The sequence below is a fragment of the Galleria mellonella genome, unplaced genomic scaffold, assembly GCF_026898425.1.
Source record: "Galleria mellonella isolate WM207_F2 unplaced genomic scaffold, CSIRO_AGI_GalMel_v1 utg312, whole genome shotgun sequence".
NCBI classification, from domain to species: domain Eukaryota; kingdom Metazoa; phylum Arthropoda; class Insecta; order Lepidoptera; family Pyralidae; genus Galleria; species Galleria mellonella.
Genome location: NW_026442074.1, coordinates 2121773 through 2146238, shown reverse-complemented (window position 1 = coordinate 2146238; position 24466 = coordinate 2121773). Strand labels below are relative to the sequence as shown.

Genomic DNA, 24466 nt, shown 5'->3' with positions numbered 1-24466 from the left:
AAAACATCCGTGGACCCACTCATCTCACTGTAATAAGTGTTTATCCATACATACTTAGTTGCTTGTACAACTTGGATCAATGACCAGTGGTAATCTAAGTGGACACTTCTAAGCCAAGGAACGGTAATGTGATGGTCATTAACTAATTAGTACTAATGTTTAACTAATTTCCAATACTTATGACATTTACGTTAGAATTTCTTTTCAGTGACGTACATCGTTTGTTTACTTCACGACTGTTGTAAGACATTTCAATATTATAATGAAATGAAATCAAAATTGCGATGAATGTAGTAAGTTGAGATAATATTATACGTTTTTGATTGCTTTAACATTCAGCCAATTTGGGCCACCAGCACCAAAGGTGGACTTTGTACAAAATTCGTTTGCTAGAGCACCTCTGTCGCATTCGTGTTTCTACCGTGAAGCAGTTGTGTTTGCATGACTGTGTTTCGGTTTAAAGGTTGGGATATGGCAGTGAATTTACACAGTACAGAGGAATAACACCTGAGTCCTCAGGAATGGCAACGTATGGGAGGTATCATGGATGAAACAGTATACTCTGTTATATTCATGAGCAGTACGCTCATGTCCATAGGCGACGGTTACCACTTTCGATCAGGTGGGCCGACAGCTTGTTTGCCATTCTAAACTGCATAAAAAATTGGCATGCAACATTTTTACATGTATTATTGTTGTTGTATCAGCCTTTAATTGTCCACTGCTGAACATAAGCCTTCCCCATAAGGGGGGGTTTTTCCAGTAGTTACCACGCTTGGCACGTGAATTGGCAACCGCATTTAAACTTTGGAGATGTTTTAAGAGGGACGCTACTGCCCATCCCTCGCCCTCCCTTAGTCGGTTCTTACGACATCCACGGAAAAGGAAGGGGTGGCCTATTCTATGCAGGGACTATACGCCAATTTATACCGCGTAGCTAGAATTAATTTGGGGTTGTTGACAATGTTTTTCATTAATGGAAGAGTTATCTATTTTTTATGCAACTTAAAATGTCAAATAAGCTGACACACCACCTGATGGAAAGTAATAGCCGTGGGCATCATAGTATAGGTACTGTGCCCATACTATGACGCCCATAATTCCCATAATCTTATCTTATTTTTTCGCATATGGGGTCAGCTAAGCCGATGCACGTCGACCCATACGGATCTTTTGTGCTTCCCCCTGCCTTATACCATCATTTCATAGATCCTATGTATTACCCTAACGATATCCCGCGGTTTAAGATATCTATAGTCCCCTGGCTCTGGATAAACCGTTCCCAGTAGACTCATACGCATACTTGCCAACGAATCGCAATTGCACATCAAGTGTTCCATGGATACCGATTATACCATACCCATATATACCCATGATACATGATGATTTAGCGACAACCTCAAATAGGGTAACATGCATAATAAATAGCGTCATTTATATTATTTTGAAAAATCAGCCAATAATTCACTGTAACCCGTATACGTATTGGGCTGTGAGCAGTAACATAATATAAACAATGCTATTGTTCTAGAATGTTGTTTTGCGTCATTAAGTTTTAGGTTTCAGGTGAGCAAACAGATTGCACACGCAACTGTTTCAACAATTGACAATCATCGAGAATGTCATACTTAATACACATTTCTAAAACGTCTATTTGATTAATATTGTCGCGACTTAAAAAGTCTTAAAAACAACGCCTTTCTGCAGAGTTGATCGAAAATGTCGCAGATAATAGGTATTCCGAAATAAAGCCCAGTAATATAGTTCACGAAACTGAATTAAAGTATTATACTTCGTATCTACTTAATACCTCATTAATTATATGGAACACAACCATATTATTAAAGAAGGAAAAAACTAATAAACAGGCTTCGAAAGCTTTATTAACATCAAAGAATTAGCTGTACGTTCTAGCCACCTTTGCCTGCCTTTGTGCAAATTAAAAAAAAGGTAATAACAACATTTCTAAACTTTAATGCGATGGGAAGTATCAATTGTAGTTTACGACTAAGCTGTATACGCTATGCTCTTTGCCTGTTAAATTTTGGACGAATTTTAAAACAACATTATTTCGATTGGCGGTAAATAAATTGACGCTTCCAAAGTGTGCGACAAAAAAAGGGCAATAAAAACCGTCCATTGTTGACATTTCGTCAACTTTCAATAGGTAAGTCTTTTAGTTCCTTATGATTGTAGTTTTTTAATGCGAACAACGTTGTGTAAAATAATAAGTTACATAAAGGTTTTTTCATAACCTTCTAGAGAGATTAAACGCTTTGTATAACCTCTTGATCACATTTAGCGATACTTCCTTTGTTTCCTTTACATTCAATTATGTATAAGACTTTCAGTCTGATTACTTATTTTATTATAATATTTGTATTAATATCATAAATATGAATGTTTTTAACGATGGATGGATAGATATTTGTTCCTCTTCCACGCAAAAACTACTGGACAGATTCGAATGAAATTTGGTACACGGATGAAATTACACACGGATAGGTCTTTTAACGAATGACAATGGAATGGTAACTCTGCCTGCATTAACGGTACATGCTGGCGGTTAGCCCATCGTGGTGAATACACCTGGAATTCAACACGAAGGTTCTAGAGGGGTCCACGCGGAGATTGACCTGATAGGGCGTATTGCTAGCAATGGGACTGGTAGTCCCCATTGCTAACAATCCCTTCTCCCCTACACGGATAGGTTATAGCCTAACTTAGCAATTAGGATACTTTATATACTGATACACGCAGATGAAGCCGCAGTTAATAGCGGATAATTTAGTTAAAACATCGTAAAATTACATTTGTATTCATATAATTTTAAATTTCTCACAGTTGTGATTGGAGAACAATAATAAACTATGCACATTCACATAAATTGAATATATTTTAGAAACTTATAGAGAAAAAGGTATAAAAAAACATCAAATGTAATATAAAAATACAAATATATATATATATTGATATATAAGATGTCAGTTTCCAACAATAGTCTGTCGTCATATTCAAAACAACTACACGCTCAGCCAAAACAGGTTTGCAGGAGGGATTTGGTTTGATCAAATTTACATGTCTCTGGACACTATATTCTACAATACCATCCATGGTATGAAAGACCGAACTGAAGGAATATAAATAGAGAATAAGTGATTATCCAAGGTAGTCACAATCCTCGATAATAAGGAAAAAAATGCAAAGAACGGAACCTATGTACATGATGGCACGTTAGTAAAATGTTCAATAGGTACATTTTAATTAAATACATCTAGATTTATATAGTGATACATCGCAGTATAAACATTTTATGATAAGCTGATTAGATCGTCTGAAGCAACAAAAACCAGTATTACTCATTATACCTACTCAATCGTAAACACCATAAAATACAACGTGAAATGAAAACAATGAAATCACAACACTTAAAACACGACGCAGTGGCAAGGTTTTAGGAGAAAATAAGGCATTGACAATAAGAAATACACCTACCTATAAGAAATCAAATTTTTATACTACAATAATATAACATGTTGAATATAAATTAAATTAAAAAAGAATAGATAACATTTTAACAAGAAATATTGAAGACTAGATAATAGACTGGTAATATTTTAAAAGCAATAAAGATGTTGCAATTAGGTAAGTACTTATATAGTTGGCGAAAGAGTTAAAAATTGTCGCGAATTTTTGTCGTTTCCTAAATGATTGACATCTAGATAAGATTATGAAACAGGATCGTATCTAAAGAATTTTTCAGATACAGTTTTTATATCAGATATGAAAACTAAACAATTTAATTTCACTCTCAGTTAACTACGTCACAAGATCTATTTGCAAAGGAAATGATCTAGCCCCATAATTTAAAGAACCTTTGAATAAGAAATCGGGCCTTCCAAAAAAGTCTTCTGTCTGATCAGCACTACTACTGCCAGAAATAACGCGTACAGATTATCCTATTATATATATCCTATATTCACAGAAATTTGTATAAATATAATATCTGTACCTAACTCCATATAAATAACCAGTGTTAATTATACCGAATCAGAAATCAAAGAATCTTAATTAAACTACATAAGTACATACGCAATTTGCTTAATTACCAACTGTTGTTGCAATTAAAACACCCGATGTAGAATGAAAATTAAAAAAATATTTAGGAAATAAAACGAGTCAAAGGTTTTCTCGACCAAGCCTTACAATTTAAAAAGGTTAAATTCATTAAATAAGTTTAATGTTCCAAGGCCTAACCATATTTGTACCTTCTTAAAGTAACAAAGAAAAAAATTAACCATAGATTAACAAAATTATCATAGACGTAAATCGTAATATAAAAAAAGAAAAAACTTACCTCGACTTTTTTGCCGTACTCCTCGGCGACACGCTCTTGCTCCTTCTTCAATTCCTCGTTCTTCTCCAAGAGTGCTTTTCCCAGTTCAGCTGCCAACAGAAGATCTGACTCCTTCTGTTGGAGTTGACTCCACACGTCCAGTTCTTGTTCTCCGTCCATACTACCGTTCTGTCTTACCGCTGACATTTCTCTAACGTATTCCTCTAAATCCTCGTAAAAGTTTTCAGCGGACAAGTTTAAAGCTGCTAGTTTCCTGCTACTACTTCTGCTTCTACTTCTTCTGTGCTTGTTTATTGGTGTTGACGACCTCAATATGTCTCCTCTGCCAACGAATTCTGTTTCATTTGTTATAAAATTAGGCGATTTGTTCCGATCGGGCGGTTGTGGTTCGGTGCGACTACTATTATTTCTACTTCTACTAATATTTGCACTAACTTCACCGGCCATTTAATCAACTATGCCTGTTACTACTAAACTGTTAGCGTAAGTTAACTTTGCACTATTTTCTCGTAGTTGCTCCTTTTGAATAGTTTGTCTATCGCCTGCTGTATCTTCACGGGTTTGGGTATTTGAATTTTCACGCTTTTGAATATGTTCTTGTTCAGTTCGAAATCCTTTTTCAGTGCCATTATAATAACTTTTTGATCACAGTTGCATCAACATTTCCGGTTCACTAGCAAACACTGTACACATAACACGATTTAATATTTTATTATGTCGATTGGATACACACGCGGTGGCGCGCGCAAGCGACGCGATGTTGCCTCGACAACGGTGCGGACACAACAGTGCCGAACACAACCTTCCAGCCAGAACGAAGCACGGCGCTCAAAGATTGTATAGTCGACAGATGGATTGGGTAGGTAATTAAGTGGACGGATGAATTTTGATAAAAACTAAAGTAATAATACAGTAACACGTTTATAAGGGAGCAAACGTATTACTTAATTTTATAGTTTTACACAAAACCCGTGAAAGTATTACAAATGTTTTGTCATTTGTAAAGATGAATTCTATGAAGTGCCAAAATCTTTTAGAATACAAAAATAGATTCTTCATGATCATATTTAGACTGGATCCTTAATAGAATTTTGCTTTTTTTTTAATTTTTTTTTTTTTCGTCAACGTAATAATATATGAAACTTGCTTAAGAGTTCTTTTTTGAATGTCAATATTATTTTAATTTGTCATTGTAAAAATAGGTATTGTATTAATTTTATGTACGTATGTATGTATATGCAATACTTAAATATGTTTTATTTATAATCGTAAAATAACTTCATCAATCACATAAATATTAAAAAAAAAATTAAAACTAATACGTACTTATTAAATATCCTGTCCCATTAAAATGATGCTTGCGAGGCATCTGAATGGTATTTTTTTTAATATTTATTTATTAATATTAAGTTATTTGGCTACAGCTAAAGATATATATAATTTTGTATTATTTATATGAAAACAATAAGATATGACAAATGTCTCTGACTGTGAAGGAGTGAGCATATATTGTTTTAAATTATCTTAAAAATCTAAATTACACTAGTTTAAATATCATTATTATTCTTAACAGATTAAATATTTTAAAAGAAACAGTTGTACGTCTGCCCGACGACTTTATCTATGATAGAAACCAGCACGTGCGTTGAAATGAAATGGCGATAACAGGTAGGTCGGAAAGCCTTCGCAAGAGACAGAGACAGATATATAAGACCAAGGTGAACCAAGAGAGTGGCCAGTCAAAACTGGTGCACCATTTTATTGTTGGTGGTCAAAGCCGTTGTAGGAAGTGATATCATTATAGTTTTATAATCACCCCTCACCTTGAACGTCACTTAATGTTATCCATTTCGCACATCCAATTATTCTATGGGTCTTTAAATAACAGTATGTAATTTTTTTCCTCTTGATTTCTCATGGCATTTACCCGCGACTTTGTCCGCGTGATCAGGACATGTTTAGTGAACGGAATATAAAGTAGTAAAGTAGTAAGCCTACTCGAATATCCTTCTCCATCCTATATACAATAGTACGTGTATACTAAATGTCATAGTGATTGTTTAAGTCGTTAAGGCGCTATAAGGTAACAAACAAACTCACTTTCATATCTATAAAATATTAGTAAGGATTACTAAAGTTACGTACATTTTAAATGTATTAAATTTCAACACATGGGGAGTATCATGGGCGAAACAGTATACTCTGTTATGTTCATGGTACTGCTCATGTCTATAGGCGACGGTTACCACTTTTCATCAGGTGGATCGTCAGCTTGTTTGCTATTCTATGTTGCATAAAAAAAATGTATTAAATAATTACTCTATTTTAATAGAAATTAATGAAAATGTAGTCATATTTTGTTGAAATTATCATAAATATGATATTTCAAATGATAATTGTAACAAATCCGAACATTCAATCATTTAAAATCTTAACATCCACTTTGAAAACCACTACCAAAATGTCGTTTCTAACCTCCAAACTTTTACTACCACTGTTACTTAGTTACAATATTGATTTAATTTCAAATATTTCGCTTCGTGCAAGGAAATAACATTCAGTCCTTTAAATAAGACTTAAAAAAAGGTCTCATATAAAACCTGAAGAGACAAGACGAGAGATTTAAAGATGGCGGTCCCAACTGATGATATGGAAATGGAGAAGATAGCTGAGGATGAACTGTCCAAGTTGCAGAGACAGGTAAACCTACTAGTTTATACAGTAATTAATATTATGTGAAAGTGTCTTTTCGTATCTACCTACTGACTTGGAGACTTTGGTCCAGGTGAATCCGGAAGAGACCAGAGGGAGACTTTGTACAAAAGTCGATTGCTTTGGCACCTCTGTCCCATTCGTGTTTCTACTGTAAAGCAGTTGTGTTTGCATGGCTGTGTTTCAGTTTGAAGGGTGGGACATGGCAGTGAATTTACAGGGTACAGAGGAATAACACCTGAGTCCTCAGGAATGGCAACGCATGGGGGGTGTCATGGGCGAAACGGTATACTCTATTATTTCTATGGTACTGTTCATGTCTATAGGCGACGGTTACCACTTTCCATCAGGTGGGCCGTCAGCTTGTTTGCCTTTCTAAGTTGTATAAAAAAAAATATAGAGCTGTTTTTATAGTATTATATATAAAATTTTTTACTGGGTATTATTTAGTTTATCTTTAGTTTTACGGTTATTACCCTTATACATTCAACAGTTTTCTTTCAACTTCTCAAATCTCTCTCTCTTACAGTCAACGACTGTAAGAGATCCCTTTATGGGATAAGTCCACCATTGTATACTAAATCAAACTTTATCATTACAGTTCAGAGTAATGGAGATCGACCGAGCGATGGTGACGAGCAGCGTACAACCCACGCTGAGGGTCCAGAGGAACATCATTAAGAGCCTCAACTCCGAGCTGGAAAAAATCATGATGGAATTGAAGGTGAGTGTCACAATCATTTACCACAATTCATTGCCTACCAGTCCGTCCGCTTGATCTTGATCTTGCTCTTTGGAAATCATCTTTATAACAGCAAATCATAATCATTACACCCCAAACATTGGTGTGAACATAGGCCTCCATCTTGGAAAGGGAGGAGGGAGGGGTATTGCCAATAGTCGCCAAGCTTGGCATGCAGCTTGGCAATCAAATGTCGATATTTTAAGAGGGACACTGCTGCCCATCCCTTGACAATTAAGTTCCCTTAGTCGCTTCTTACGACACCCAAAGTCAAAAAAGGGTTGGTTGATTCTAAGCTAGGATCACACAGCAATATGGAGAATGACCTTAGATAAATCCAGGTGAATTAATCACGATAGGCCAACTGACATGTCTTCACCCTGACTTATCATCCTATACCCCATAAGTACCCCACTACCCCAATAAACTAAAGACGTAATCATTACAACTATCATGCATTTCAAAATACTGTGTACTTAAGTTTGTAAAACAATCAAAGTACCTAATTATTTAAATAGAGGAAATAAACGTTTACAGTGTATGGGTTTAGAAACCTCCCATTATATTGATACGTGTTTATTGCATGGGATGTGAACGTGAAACTGTTTTTAAATGATTCTGCACGTGACTCGGGTAAATTAGTCTCTTGATGTCATTTCGGCAGTCTTATGTAATGATGTACCGAAGTTTATTTTTGTTATTCGAATAATATGGTATCCAAAAAGTAAAAACTCTGAATACTACTTGCATCTGACGACTCAGACTCGAATATTCGAGTACTTAATTCGATTCGAGTAATTTTCGATTGCTTTCTTAAACTTACATTTAATAAAGATAATAATTCGTCAGTCATTTCATATTTTTTTATATTTATTATAGACTAGCGACCCGCCCCGGCTACGCACGGGTGCACATTACATCACACCACGTTAGAAACCTCTAAAATTATCAATATTTCTCTACTATAGTATGCATGTAATACACATAAACATTTCTCTTGAATCACTCTATCTATTAAAAAAAAAACGCATTAAAATCCATTGTGTAGTTTTAAACATCTGAGCATACATAAGGACAGACAGACGGGAAGCGGCTTTGTTTTATACTATGTAGTGATAGTGTAGTGATAGTGATTATCAATAAAATTAAAACAGTATCATAGAATAAAATAAATTATAAAAGAAATATATAGTTTGTAATGAAAATTGATAAGAATTCAAAGGGTATAGTTCAGAACCTATACAGATAACCTGAACGTTCACTACTCTCTTAGCATTTCTCTCTTACTGCTCCTCTCTAAATGAATAGGAGAATGATATAAGGGAAAGATATTTACAATGCGTTAACATTTTATTCCGTAATGATAATTTAATTATTAGATAATGCATAATATTTAAAATTTTGAACCCCATAAGATCGAAAATATAGTTGTATTTAAAAATGTATTCAATTAACACTTATGTAATACATCAAACTATATTTTAGCAAAATAAATTATTTAATTTGATTTGAATAACTTGGTAAACTTTGGTAATTGTAAAATTATAAAATTGATTAAGCCATGACCTAAAAACTTACAATAAACACCCGACTAGTATTCGAATAACGCAACTACGTACTCGAATCCTGCATTCGAGTATCGAATTCCGCAGATCGAGTACTCGAGTACCTGAGTACTTTGTAAGCATTCGAGTCAGTTTAACTCGGCACCTTACCAATGTTATCTTAATAATATAATAAAATTCTAATTAGACGATATATGTACATGAGAAATATTTAAAAAAAATCCACGAGGATTTAATAAGAGTAGTAGGAGCTAAAATTATAATTTTTAGAATTTTTTATCTATATATCTGTATAATGGCTGAAATGATGATATCCAGAGGAAGACTTTGTACAAAAGTCGATTGCTTGGGTACCTCTGTCCCATTCGTGTTTCAACCGTAAAGTAGTTTTGTTTGCATGACTGTGTTTCGGTTTGAAGGGTGGGATATGGCGTGAATTTACTGGGTACAGAGAAATAACACCTGAGTCCTCAGGAATGGCAACGCATGGGGGGTATCATGGGTGAAACAGTATACTGTTATATCCATGGTACTGCTCATGTATATAGGCGACGGTTACCACTTTCCATCAGGTGGACCGTCAGCTTGTTTGCCATCCTAAGTTGTATGAAAAAAAATCGTGATGAGGAATTTACAATATCTTCAAATCACTATATTTTAAATTCGATCACGGAAAGGTTTCAACTTAGAAGAACAAAAAAGAAACTCATTTATCGCCTCATAGCGAATTGTCTAAATTGTTGAGAAATAAATATAAACATTAACAAATGGGTGAAATGGGCCCACTATTACATTAAATGAGACTTCATTTCACCAGCGGCTGAACGATCTACTGCTACATCGGAATATTAAGCAAAAGAAATCTGTATAAGACTATATGAGACTAGCTTTTGGCCACAATTTCGTACGCGTTGTTGGTATTAGGTATAATATTTCTAGATGACGTATCAAGACAAAATATACACTAACAATTGACTTTTGTACAAAGTCTCCCTCTAATAGATTACGTTGATGTCATCTGATCTCATCCATTATCTGTCCACTGCTGAACTATATATAGGCCTTACTTATAGACTGCCTTAAGGAATGGTCCTGACCTAACTTCATCCACTGACTTCTTGCAATGTATTTGAGGTCGTCACTCCATCTAGTTGGGGGAAGGGGGGAGGGGGGTTTTCGCCTTTATCGTCATCATCATATCAGCCTTTTGGAAAGTATTGCAAGTAGTTGCCACGCTTGGTAGGCGGATTGGCAACCGCAGTTAACCTTTGGAGATATTTTGAGAAGGATGCTGCTGCCCCCATCCTCGGCCTCCTTAGTCGCCTCTTACGACATCCACAGGAAAAGATGGGGTGCCTATTCTATGTATGGACCACACGGGAAACTTCGCTTTTATAGTAATCATCAATTATTATTTTTTTTTTATTTTGGTGATAATGGCATAGTAACCCCACCTGCGCTATCGGTATACACCGGCGGGGCACCAGTGAAGGATGATAGGTGAGGATGAAGCAGGTCAGTTAGCCCATCGTGACGAATTAAATAAGAATTGTTCACGATGGTTTCCAAGGGAAACCACGTGGAGGTCGACCTAACAGGGTATATTGCTAGCAATAGGGCTATCAAATTGCCAACAATCCCTTTCCCCCCTCAATTATTATATTAGGACAGTACAGATAAAATATAGTGCACATTCTTTCTTAGCTGTATTCTCAAAACGCCTGGTAAATAAAGAAGAGCAAAGAATAGACCAATGTTTGAAATTTTACTATCAAGAGAGAGAAAGAGACATATAAACCAATATCTGTAATCATTCCTTCAGTGCAAAATATTAGTTTTTTCTGCAATTATACCATATTAGACGTTAAGTGACCACTGCTGAACATTGATATCCCCGTATTGGAAGAGGTTTTGCTAGTAGTTGCCACGCTTGGCAGGAGGGTTGGCAACCGCAGTTTAAAATTTAAAACCTTTTAATAATGAATTCTCATAGTAACTATTAACTTTGATGAACTAATGATGATGATGATATCTGTTGCGGGTTATATTATATTAAAAGGCCGGCAGCACACCTGCAATGCCGTAGGTGTTGTGGGTTGACCATGGGCGGCGGTAGTCACTTACCATCAGGTGAGCCGCATGCTCGTTTGCCCCCTGTGTTGTAAAAAAAAATATTGAGGTTAATAGAGATGTATTTTTTTATACCACTGAGGTGGCAATCAAGCATACGGCCCACCTGATGTTAAGTGATTACCGTAGCCTATGAACGCCTGCAATACCAGGGGTATTACGCGCGCGTACGCCGACCCTAAAAAAACGTCTTCCCCCCCCCCCATTTTGAAGTATATTTCCAATGGCTTAGTTATAAGTGACATAATTAACAAATTAAAATGATCTTATATATGTACTAAATACAAATATAGTAAATTAAGATAAAAATGGTGGGGCAATAACTTTTTTTTATGGATGATAATGGAACGGTAACCCCGCCCGCGGTAACGGTATACGCTGGCAGGGCACCAGTGAGAGATGATACGTGAGAATGAAAATAACATGAAATTCAGCATGATGGTTTTCAGGGGAGACCACGGAGAGGTCGACCTATTAGGATATATTGTTAGCAATGGGAGTGGTAATCTGCATTACTAACAATCCCTTACCCGCCCCCCAATGGGCAACATATTAACCTAGTACGTGCAGTGCTAAATTAACAATTATTAAATTTCATAGTAAACCAACAATTTCTTTATTGCACTGCACGCATAAACATAAACATGACTCCATAATATCTAATGTATATGACATAATAACATATGTACCCAATACAATTGCATATCATCTAAAAATATACTTATTACAATTTTTTATTTATATAATTCAATCGCTTTTAATAGTCATAGAAAAAAAGTTTTTGATTAGACTAAATTAAAACTTTCACTCACAAATTATTGTTACAAAACGTGTATGCAGATTACGAATGGGTAATATGTGTGGCATTATGTATGTACGTAATTCGTGTAACAATATCCATTTATTTATTTATTTACAGGAAAAACAGGGCTTCACTAGAGTAAATAATTTAGGATTTCAAATGAAACCACTAATAGATTTTCACAAATAGTAACAAGATAGATTAAAGGCACTGCGGATGAAGCAAAAACAGGAATAACACAAAAAATAACATATACCTATTATGCGTATGTAAATGCAGTTATTCTTAAATCGCCGTGTGGTCCCTTCCTTTCCTGTGCGTGTCGTATGAGGCAACTAAGGGAATATAATAGTCGAGAGATAGACAGCAGCATATCTCTTGAAACATCAAAACCTAACTACGGTTGCCAACCCGCCTGCCAAGGGTCTCAACTATTGGCTGATATGATGATGATGATGATGATGATGATGATGAAACGTACTTAATTAAGTTCACACGCACGCACGCACGTACAACGCACGCACGCAGACACGCACGCACACATGCGTAACTACCAAACCTAAATTAGAATAAATTATCTCTTTCAACAAATCATATTTATTAAATTGAATACACATACTATATTACAAGTACTCAAAAAGTAACTATGCAGAGTGAGGCCCTGGTAACCTGTAATGCAAGTATTCTTACACCTATCTTGGGCACCAGTCTCTGACAATTATATTTATAATTTAGTTACTTTAATATAAGCATGTCTCATTGTACTTCACTGTGATGAATTGTGAAGAGAAAATAAATCTATTATTATTATTAAAGATTCGAACAATTCCCATTACCAATCCATCCACCCGTCTAGCAGAAAGAGACTTTGTATAAAAGTCGTTTGCTTGAGCACCTCCGCCCCGTTCATGTTTCTACCGTGAAGCAGTTGTGTTTGCATAGCTGTGTTTCGGTTTGAAGAATGGGATATGGCAGTGAATTTACAGGGTACAGAGGAATAACACTTGACTCCTCAGGAATGGCAACGCATGAGGGTATCATGGGCGAAACAGTATACCTACTCTGTTATGTCCATACTGCTCATGTCTATAGGCGACGATTACCACATTCCATCAGGTGGGCCGTCAGCTTGTTTGCCATTCTAAGTTGCACAATTATAACATTGCATTTTATATCTGCCTACGTTATGTATCTACGTTGACAATGCAATAGATTGGCGTCTTGAATTTTAAACAGTGTGAAGGTACATTTTAATTAATACAATGCGAACTGTTAATTAAACGAAACACAGTCTGGGAATCATGATTTGTTTCTACTCACAAAGTCCTAATTAAGACTGCGTTTCGTAAATCTACTTATTGTTTACGCTCTGGTCAGTTATGTGGATGTTTTGATGACATATATACCTACATAGATTTGCAAAAATTTTAAATATAAAAAATGTATTTAGCACTTTATATCTCCCACGGCTTTACCCGCGTGAATCAGTGTATAGTGTCTTGGGTTTTTTTTAATGGATGATAATGGAGTGGTAACCCCACCCGCGCTATCGGTATACACCGGCGGGGCACCAGTGAAGGATGATAGGTGAGTATGAAACAGGTCAGTTAGCCCATCGTGACGAATTCAACAAGAATTGTTCACGATGGTTTCCAGGGGATACCACGTGGAGGTCGACCTAATAAGGCATATTGTTAGCAATGGGGCTGTCAAACTCCATTGCTAACAATCCCTTTTCCCCCAAGTGTCTTGTGTTAAGTTAGGTTATAATTTAGAAATATAGAAATCCCTTTAAAGGTCCGCCTGTGTACATTTTCGTTATAGTCTATCGTTATATTTCAAATATTGATTATATTTGAATAAACATAGGTATAGTTATAAATTTGATGTTGTACAAAGTGCTAGGTTTTACCGCTATTGGGGTTTTTTTTTTGATGGGTGAAAATTGTATGGTAACCCGCCTGCACTAACGGGATACGCTGGCGGAGCACCAGTGAAGGGTGATAGATGAGAATGAAAACAGGCCAGTTAGCCCATTTCACAGATGAATTCATCAGGAATTAACCATGATCGTTTCCAGGGAGAACCACGAGGAGGTCGACCTGGTTGGGTATATTGCTAGCAATGAGATTCTCAGTCTCCATTACTAACAATCCCCCCCCTCGCTATTGGGGTTGCAAATATTTATTAACATAGACATAATCTCCTTTGAATTATAATTTTTAACAATAAAACATTTATAATAAATAATATAATATCTGTTGTACCAGAGAGAGATTTTGTACAAAAATCGTTTGCTTGGGCACAACTGTCCCATTCGTGTTTCTACCGTGAAGCAGTTGTGTTAGCATGGCTGTGTTTCGATTTGAAGAGTGAAATATGGCAGTGAATTTACAGGGTACAAAGGAATAACAGCTGAGTCCTCAGGAATGGCAACGCATGGGGGTTATCATGAGCGAAACAGTATACTCTGTTATATCCATGGTACTGCTCATGTCTATAGGCGACGACTACCACGTTCCATCAGGTGGACCGTCAGCTTGTTTGCCATTCTAAGTATCATAAAAAAGTCAACATTTTTACTTTACATTTATAATATTAATAAAATATAAATTCTTATTGCTGTTAGAACCCAGTATAGAATTGACCACCTATTGGCTGCTACTGGCAAAACTCCCCAAGGGGGAGGCTTATATTCAACAGTGGACAGTTAACGGCTGATATGATGATGATGATGATGATGAAATTCTTATAGAGTGTAAATTTTGTATTTAAAAACAATATTTATAATTATTACAATCAATATTTTAAAAACTTGTTTTGTATAATTAATTAGTTTTAGTTTTTCGATCACTCTAATACATTTTCAGCACCGCAATCACAATTTTGATGGATGATAATGGAATGGTACCTAACCTCACCTGCGCTAACAGTATACACTGGCGGGACACCAGTGAAGGACGATAGGTGAGGATAAATTAGGTCCATCATGACGAACTCATCAAGAATTGCACCACGATGGTTTACAAAGGGAACTGCGTGGAAGTGGACATGTCAGATATCATATTACTAGCATTGGGGCTACTAGTCCCCATTGCTAACAATCTCACAAAACAAGATAGAAATCTCTCAAAAGTTTCTATCTTGTTTTGTCCTATAAACATATACAATGGCGATAACGTATCTATCAGTACGTTAAATATAGTTACTTTAAAAGTACCTGCTTGTTTTCACAGAAGCAACGAAAGAAAATATAATAAAATATTCTTCTTTTATTCAACAGCTAACGAAAAGCACGTCGAACGTTCTAGAAAATACCAGAACACGAGATAAACTAATATCTCTGCTGAAGGAGCATGAGAGGTGTTCCACCGAGGTGAGGGAACACCGAGCCAACATCAATGAGCTGGACTTCCTTATAAAGCAGGTGCAGAGGGAAATCAAAGGGTTGAGGAGTAAGGGTACAGGGAGTGAAATGGTAAGTTCTTAAAATGTCACTTGCCAATTGGAACTTTTTAAATTGATGTTATATATATTTGAAGATTATATTCCGTAACAAAAAGACTCCAATTGTGGCAATTGTATTTTGATTTCAGAATTAAACTCATCATCATATTAGCCTTTAGCTGTCCACTACTGAACATAAGCAAGTTAACCAAGCTCCCCTATCTCTTGCATTGAAACTACTCAATGATATTTTGAGCCAGTATCCGCAATTGGATGTATTTGCCTCCAACTTGCTGGAGTTTCGTCGAGTGACCACAGAGTATTTGTGTTCAGACGTTGTTTGAGTTAAATCTTTTTATATATTTTTTTGTTATTTTCGTGTAATATTCCTTTTTATATGTTATTGTACTCATGCTTTCCTGGGTGAGCGTATTGGAAGACTGTAAGGCTCACCCAGTGGATGTAATAAATAAATAAATATGTGTGGATTTTGCACACCCGCAAGCGTGGCAACTACTGTCGAAACCCCTCATAAGAACAGGTCTATGTTCAGCTGATGATATGGTGGTGATACATGACATAGTGCCGTCCAGTGCCAAACTAAGCAAAGCTTATATTGTAGCTATGATGATTAAATACTTTTATTTTTTAATACATAACATATAAAATACCCAAAACTCCAGATCTTCGAGATAAAATAGCCTGTGCTATGAGGAAACAGGCAATGAAAACCTTAGAGTATAATCCAGAACATCTAAATCCGAGTTAATTTAGAAAAGTTCATTTCCCAAATTGAACTAATCGGGAATCGTACCCGTGACCTTATTACGCAAAGCATCATTCAATGATTACTTGAATGACAATTGTGCATGGTGTTAGTCGATCATGCACTGGCTTTTAACGACCATGTAATTTTAGATATAGTAGATTTAAATAAATACACATAATGTTAACAGAAATTTAAAAGAGCAACTTTTGAGTTTCTTGCGGGCTCTTCTCAACGAATAACTACCTTCCAAACCCTGCAGTAGATAAAAAAAGAATCGGCGATTTAAAAGCGCTTGTAAAGAAGTCTATTTGAGTAAAGATGATTTAAATTTGAATTTAGACCATCAAGACTGTCTAGGATACAGAATGATGTTACAGGAGTATACGAACACACTGTCCAATCAAACGATGCTGAGTCAACTGGAGAACCGCTTGAACACGGCAATGAAGAAGTTCAACACGGTGAATAGCGAGAACTTCAAGATACGTCTGGAAATTGATAAGTTGCTACGAGACCGGTAAATACCCAAAATACAATAATTTATTTGTTTAAATTAATAATAACAATAATAAACTCTTTAATACGTACAAAAGAGATGTATACAAAGAGTATTTATACAGAATGTGCATATACAAAAGGCCTATTATAATATAATTAAAAGTACATACATAAGCATACACATATAAATACATCTCTGATATTACTAGCCAATTATTTATAGATGTGCTTACCTACTTTACAAATCCACGCATAAAACCTGCGGGCAAGTATTTTAATTTTTAACCGGACTTTAGAATTGAATATTAAAACACTGTGTATATTGTACACGAGTCTCTATTACCAAAACCTGTGGTCGTACAGTGATGATGAATAGCCTACAACCTTCGTCAAAATTTGAGCTGTCGCATGCAAGTAGATTTTTTTTGACTGGTAATTCTAGAAATTTTCACGTTTGAACAAATTTGTTCGCTTTATGAATATTATATTATAGAATTTTCATTGTGCTTTCATTTAAATTGTTTATAATTACTCCTCTCCATCCAAAGGTTTCCTGGAAGAGATCGCTTTTAGCGTAAAGGTCGCCCATTGTTTTCTCATTGTGATCATTTCTTGTAATTGTTTGTATCTATAATAAGTTAACTATTGTAATCTTTTGAAGGAAACAATAAAGAGTATCTATTTATATTAATGTGGTAGTAATATATCTTGTAACATAGTATTTCTACTGATAGCTTAAATATTTATCTCTTAGCCAATTCTTCAACATGATCTGGAAGAACCAGATCAAAAGGATGATGGACGGCAAGGCGCAGATCCTGGAGTTGGTAGAACAGGCGATCACCACGTACGACCAGAGAGAGGAGTGGTGCAACAAACTGGACGCCTTAAAAGAGAAAGCTGCTATGGACTACAGAAGACATTGTCTGGTAAGTTCTGGTAAATTGTAGATATATTGATGAAGTGTAACTGTAGGAAAAGCTTGGAAGTTAATAAGAGGAACAACTTTATTTTAATGTTTTTCATGAGTACAAATTAATGTTTATTTATTTATTTATTCATTAGTACAAATATGTGTACATGGTGGACTTAATGCTAAAAGCATTCTCTCCCAGTCAACCATAGGAAAGTGTCAGAATACTCGAATGCGGTACTACTAATTATTGATATACATACATACTAAAATGACATATATAAACGAATAAATATATATGAATAACAAATATACTTACACATATATGATGTATACTATATTATACACGAATTTACTAATACAAATACGTACGAGAGCCACCATGAGGTGCAGAGAAGAGAGAGAATGGACGGTACAGATAAAAAGAGTCAGTGTTAATTACAGATTAAATATATACATAGATTACTAATTATATTCTAACAATATTTTAGATTAACTTCAGTAAGATTGTTCAAGTGACATGTAAAACTATATGTAAATTTTGTTCTGCAAAAAAAGCTGCTTCAATGTTTTGTAGCCACATTAATTTGAAAATATTTAAATTTAGAATGCGAAATCTGATTCTAAATTGTTTTTTAATGTATAAAAAAAACTGCACAGGAAGTACGCGAGCTCCAGCGACAATTGGACCACAGCATGAAACTGGAGGAGTTCCTCCGTACAAAAGGAACAGTCAGACTAACGACGGCCGACGCGAAGGCCGAAGCCAAACGGCTGGAGCAGCAGGAGGAGGAAATGAGGATTTACAACAACTACGTTAATATATTGGACGCTATTAAAGTAAACACACATTTGACTATGCACGAATTCATGAAAAGTTTGGTCGCTTAAACCAAGTATTGTCAAGTTTGGTTTAGTTTACTTTTCAACAGACTTCAAAATGAAGGAGCTTCTCAATTTTATGGATTTTTTATGTCTGTTACCTCATAAATTCGTTAATTATAAATCAATTTGAAAAGTTTTTTATCTGAGAAGATATACTTATAAGCTAATAGCATAGAAATTTAATCAAAATCGATTCAGCAGTTTAGTTTTGAAATTAAAATAAGTATATTTTGCCACAATTGAAGTCGTTATCTTTGTGGAACACAGTCTTCAATTATTTTATGAGCGGTCGTTTTACTAGAAAGTTGTAACCGTCGTCTATACTAATCGATACCACTCTTGGTGTCCCTAATGCATTACCATTCCAGAGAATTATGGTGTTACACCTTCGCACTGTATATGTCGAGGAATAGATAGCAACGTCCCTCTTAAAACTTTACCAAAACTTAGCTGTAGTTGCCACCCCGGCTGTCAAACGTGGTAAATACTGGCAAACTACCCAAGGGAGAGGCTTATGTTTAACAATAGACAGTTGACGGCTTACATGATGATAATAATGATGTTGATCCCACCCTTCGAACTGATATATAGTCTGCATAGTTGTGTTTCAGCTTGAAGCTGGTTGTTTCGCCAAGATTTGATGGTAGAGATCAGAATGAGCCAAAAATACCTACGCAAATCAATTTGTTTTTAAGTCTTCCTCTGCCAAAGTGTTTGGCGTGATCGTTTACAATCTGATGGGCCGTATGCTACATTTAATTAATTTACAGGAGTTTACTGGTGAAGACGACGTAGACAAACTAATCCAGGAGTATACGCGTCGTGAGGAAGAGAACTACGCACTGTTCAATTATATAAACGAAGTCAACAGCGAGCTGAAGAATTTGAGTGACAACGTCAAGATGCTCAAAGTTGACATTGGTAAATTTCAAAGATTTCGGTTGTTCTTCCTTCCCTTCCCCCGGGTGTCGTAAGAGGCGACTAAGGGAACTTAACTTAATCGAGGAATGGGCAGCAGCGCCCCTCTTAAAACATAACCAAAGCCTAACTGCGGTTGCCAATCTGCCTGCTAAACGTGGCTACTGCTGCCCAAACTCACCAGTAAGGGAAGGCTAATATGTTCAGGAGTGGACAGTTAATGGCTGATTTGATGATGATTCCCGGTAGTTATTATTCAACGACGTCGTTGTTCTCTATACCCTAAAATATTATAACCTATAAACCTATAATATCTTCATCTCTATAATACAGACCAGATCCCTCTGGCTTTGTACAAAAGTCGATTGCTTCGGTACCTCTGTCCCATTCGTGTTTCAACTGTAAAGCAGTTGTGTTTGCATGGCTGTGTTTCGGTTTGAAGGATGGGAAATGGCGTGAATTTACTAGGACACCTGAGTCCTCAGGAATAACGCATGGGGGTATCATGGGCGAAACAGTATACTCTGTTATGTTCATGGTACTGCTCATGTCTATAGGCGACGGTTACCACTTTCCATCAGGTGGGCCGTCAGCTTATTTGGTATTCTAAGTTGTTTAAAAAAAAATACAATCCCTTAATATCTATCTCTTCAGATGACGAGCGTGCAAAGCACGAAGCCAAGATGTGCAAACAGCAGGACAGCATAGAATCACTGCGAACTACGCTAGAACAAAAGCGGGAAGCGACGGCCGAGCTGCAACAAACTTATGACCGAAACGCTGAGGTGCTGGCGGGATTACTACAGCATATACAGAACTTGGCCTTGTAAGTCTTTATTCTTTCATTATATTTAATTTCACCAATGGGGAACTGGCTCCTAAGAAATACGCATCATGTGGGAGGAAAGGGATTGTAAGTAATGAAATTTAACAACCTCATTGCTAGCAATACACCCTATCAGGTCGACCTCACGCGGTTCCCCATTGAAACCATAGTGGTTAATTCTTGTTAAATTTTATTTTATACAACTTAGAATGGCAAACAAGCTGACGGCCCACCTGATGGAAAATGGTAACCGTCGCCTATAGACATGAGCAGTCCCATCAATTGGTCACTACGGGCTAACTGACCTGCTTTCATTCTCACCTATCATCCCTCACTGGTACCATTACCATTACCATTCTATTAACATCCATTAAGGGGGGGGGGGGGGTGTTAATAATCCGGACTACCAGTCTCATTGTTAGCAATATGCCCAAAAAGGTCGACCTCCATGTGATCCTCCCTGGAAACCATCCTGCTGAATTCCATCACGACGGGCTAATTGACCTGTTTTTTCATTCTCACCTGTAGATGACAGGTGAGAATGAAAAAACAGGTGCCCCGCTAGTGTATACCGATAGCGCAGGCGGGGTTACCATTCCATTATCATCCATTAAAAAAAAACCGCGTAGTAAAAATAGCCTCCCAAAATTTAGGAGTGGGCTGGTGTGGCGTGTCCGAAACTGGACATTTCCATATCGGACGACAGCTAGTAGCGTCTGTTAAAAACTTGTTTTATTATGATATCACTCGAGTCGAGGACAAGGAGTGATCTAATTGATTCAGATTATATATGTAGAATAGGAAGTCTGACATTATTTTGAAGGTTTAACCAATATTTGGGCAAAATCCTCACTAATACTTGCTAATATAAAAAGTTCTTACCATGCCGTGTCAACCGATAACTGTCCGCTGTTGAAAATAAACCTACCATTATTGGGGGGGTTTGCCCGTGGTTTTTTTTTTAATGGGTAAAAATTGTAAGGTAACCTCGCCTGCACTAACGGAATACGCTGGCGGAGCACCAGTGAAGGGTGATAGATGAGAATGAAATCAGGCCAGTTAGCCCATCATGATGAATTCATCAGGAATTAACCATGATAGTTTCCAGGGAGAACCGAGAGGTGGTTGACCTGGTTGGGTATATTGCTAGCAAGGGATTCTCAGTCTCCATTACTAACAATCCCTTTCTCCCCGTTTGCCCGTGGTTGTCACGCTACACGTAGTTGGCACGCATGATACCTCTCATATCAATTTCTTATAATATCTCCCGTGTACAAAATTTCTTCAGGGTCAGCAACGCGCCCGTAATACCCCTCGTGTTACTCGAACAGGCGCCCATCCATCCACTTTAATTAGAACTGTATTTACCTACAGATCGTCTGAATGCAATTCGTTGCCTATACTGAAGCTACTCGGGAAGGCCTTCGACGTGAACGTGACCAACGCTCGACTGTACATCAAGAGTTTGGAGAAGAAGATCATGGAGGTGGTTGGTGTCATCAAATTTGATGAAGTAAGTGATTTTTTATAGTGATTTTTGGTAGTGTTTACCATCATATCAGCCGTTAACTGTCCACTGCTAGACATGACAATGGAGTTTTGCCAGTGGTTGTCAGGCTTCCGAATCCTCAGGAGTGGCAACGCATGGGGGATATCATGGGCGAAACAGTATGTGTGTGTACTGTTATGTCCATGGTACTCAGGGCCGTGCCTGACGGGCGTTCATTGCGTGCACCGCACGCAGGCGGCCGAAATTAAGAGGCGGCCAAATCGTTACAAGTTGTTTACTGGGCCGATTTCGGTTAACCAAAAACTGATTTTTTTCCCGGTTTGATGCCCTGTGTATAACAATAAACATTAAAAATTAAAGTAGTTTTTTTTAATGTTATCCTGGGGGCGGCCATACAGACTGGCACGCAGGCGGCCATATACCCAGGCACGGCCCTGATGGTACTGCTCATGTCTATAGGCGACGATTACCACTTTCCATCAGGTGGGCCGTCAGCTTGTTTGCCATTCTAAGTCGTATAAAAAAAGCTTGGCAGGCGGGTTGGCAACCGCAGTCAGGTTTTGATGATGTATTAAAGAAACGCTAGTGCCTATCCCTATACTATTAATTTTCCTTAATCGCCTCTTACGACACTTATGGGAAAGAAAAAGGTGGCCTATTCTATGCCAGGACCACATGTCAATTTTTACCATTACCCATCAAATGGTCTAAATTTGTTTGCCGTTCTAAGTTGAAGAAACGGTAACCACCGTTGGCGTCACAGTATATTATTCTATGATGTCCGATGTACTCTTTCTTCTTGTAGGCGACGCTTACTTTATATCAAATGAGCTGTTAGCTTGTTTGGTATTAAAAGTTGCATAAAAAGACGAGGTCCCGACTAATGAGCATCACAGTATACACTGTGACGCCTACCTCTGATAATTCGAATAAAACAATAAGAGTGGTGTTGTCGACTAGGCGATGCAGCGTATGTCGGACAGCAAGGACCGCACGCCGCCGTCGACGCGACGTCGCCGCAGGGCCGCGCCTGCGCCGTCGCCGCGACCTCCGCCACAGCCGCGGCATGGAACTGTCTCCGCTCAGGCTTAGGATCTACCGCCTATTACTATGGTCTGTCTCAAGTTAGAACTTAACGAAAACGTAAGTTTACGTTTACTAAATAAATTAGTAACAAATGGAAATATAAACTGGTTATCTAATTAAAATTATTTCGTTTAATTCTACTACCATTAGTATGTGTGGCTGCCAACACTCAAAGACTGTTCACCGCTATTACTACCAGAATTTCAACGCCATTCCATATTAATCATCAATCTCCGACTACCATTATGTCCACGCACGTTTTGCGACACGTGTTTCCCCTCTAAACGAGGCATTTTCAGGAAAATTATTAGATACTTACTTACTCGGAGCCCGATGAATGAATGAGTATACTGTATTTGTATTATACAATATAGGAAATAAGCAAAGCAATTAATAAATGTAACGATACAGTTGTATAAGTACAGTGAGGCGGTCTTATTGCTGAGAGCAATCTTTTCAAGACAACCTTAGGGCAATGGACTAATTGTTGTACAAGTAGGCATGATCATATTGTATAATTAAGAAAGTAAAACATTAAGGAGAATAATTACAAGTGTCAAATTTTTTCAAAAAAAAAAAAAAACTAATTGTCATTGTCAAATTTAAAAAATATAATTAACTAAATGTAATAATTAACTATATTTTCGCCGATCGTATTGTTATTGAAGGTTTTTTTTGATAAGTGAAAATAGTATGGTGACCCCGCCTGCGCTAACGGGATACGCTGCCGGAGCACCAGTGAAGGGTGATAGATGAGAATGAAAGCAGGTCAGTTAGTCCATCATGATGAATTCATCAGGAATTAACCATGATAGTTTCTAGGGGGAACCGCGAGGAGGTCGACCTGGTTGGGTATATTGCTAGCAATGGGATTCTTAATCTCCATTACTAACAATCCCTTTCCCCGCACGGAGCGTGTTGTTACCAGTAGTTGCCATACTTAGCAGGTGGATTGACAATTGCAGTTAGGCTCTGGCGATATTTCAAGGGACGCTGCTGCCCATCCTTCGACCGTTAAGTTTCCTTAGTCAACTCTTACGAACTCCACGAGTAAGCAAGAGCTGGCCCATTCTATGCCGAGACCACGCAGCTCTCTGATTATATTATATTATATTATATAAATAGTAATATTACGCACAACGGCCCAAATGAGAGGCTAAGTGCGGAAAACAGAGTCTTTCTTACATTACAAATAGTAATATTTTTTTAATAGGTGATAATGGAATGGTAACCCCACCCGCGCTATCGGTATACACCGGCGGGGCACCAGTGAAGGATGATACGTGAGGATGAAGCAGGTCAGTTA

At 37.0% G+C, this 24466-nt stretch overlaps 2 protein-coding genes across 3 annotated transcripts in view; one reads left to right on the top strand and one right to left on the bottom strand.

The window, feature by feature from the left end:
* Positions 1-5131, bottom strand: part of LOC113515232 (bicaudal D-related protein homolog) — a 151249-nt gene extending 146118 nt beyond the window's left edge. Inside the window, exon 1 of the mRNA XM_052896133.1 lies at positions 4358-5131. Within this exon, the coding sequence (XP_052752093.1) occupies positions 4358-4804 (447 nt within the window). The 5' untranslated portion in view covers positions 4805-5131. The remainder of the gene's footprint in view (positions 1-4357) is intronic.
* A 987-nt stretch (positions 5132-6118) lies between these two features.
* On the top strand, positions 6119-23276 carry LOC113514101 (outer dynein arm-docking complex subunit 1-like). 2 transcript variants are annotated; one of them, XM_052896056.1, is made up of 11 exons: positions 6119-6244; positions 6905-7057; positions 7671-7793; positions 15592-15786; positions 16902-17041; positions 17777-17951; positions 18596-18775; positions 19591-19741; positions 20393-20564; positions 21939-22077; positions 23035-23276. In XM_052896056.1, exons 2-11 carry the CDS (start codon positions 6986-6988, stop codon positions 23164-23166), a joined length of 1479 nt encoding a protein of 492 aa, XP_052752016.1. In that variant the 5' UTR covers positions 6119-6244; positions 6905-6985; the 3' UTR covers positions 23167-23276. The 2 variants fall into 2 exon arrangements, with proteins under 2 accessions (XP_052752016.1, XP_052752015.1); XM_052896055.1 differs by lacking the exon at positions 6119-6244 and having other exon boundaries at positions 6456-7057.
* The last annotated feature ends 1190 nt before the right edge of the window (positions 23277-24466 follow it).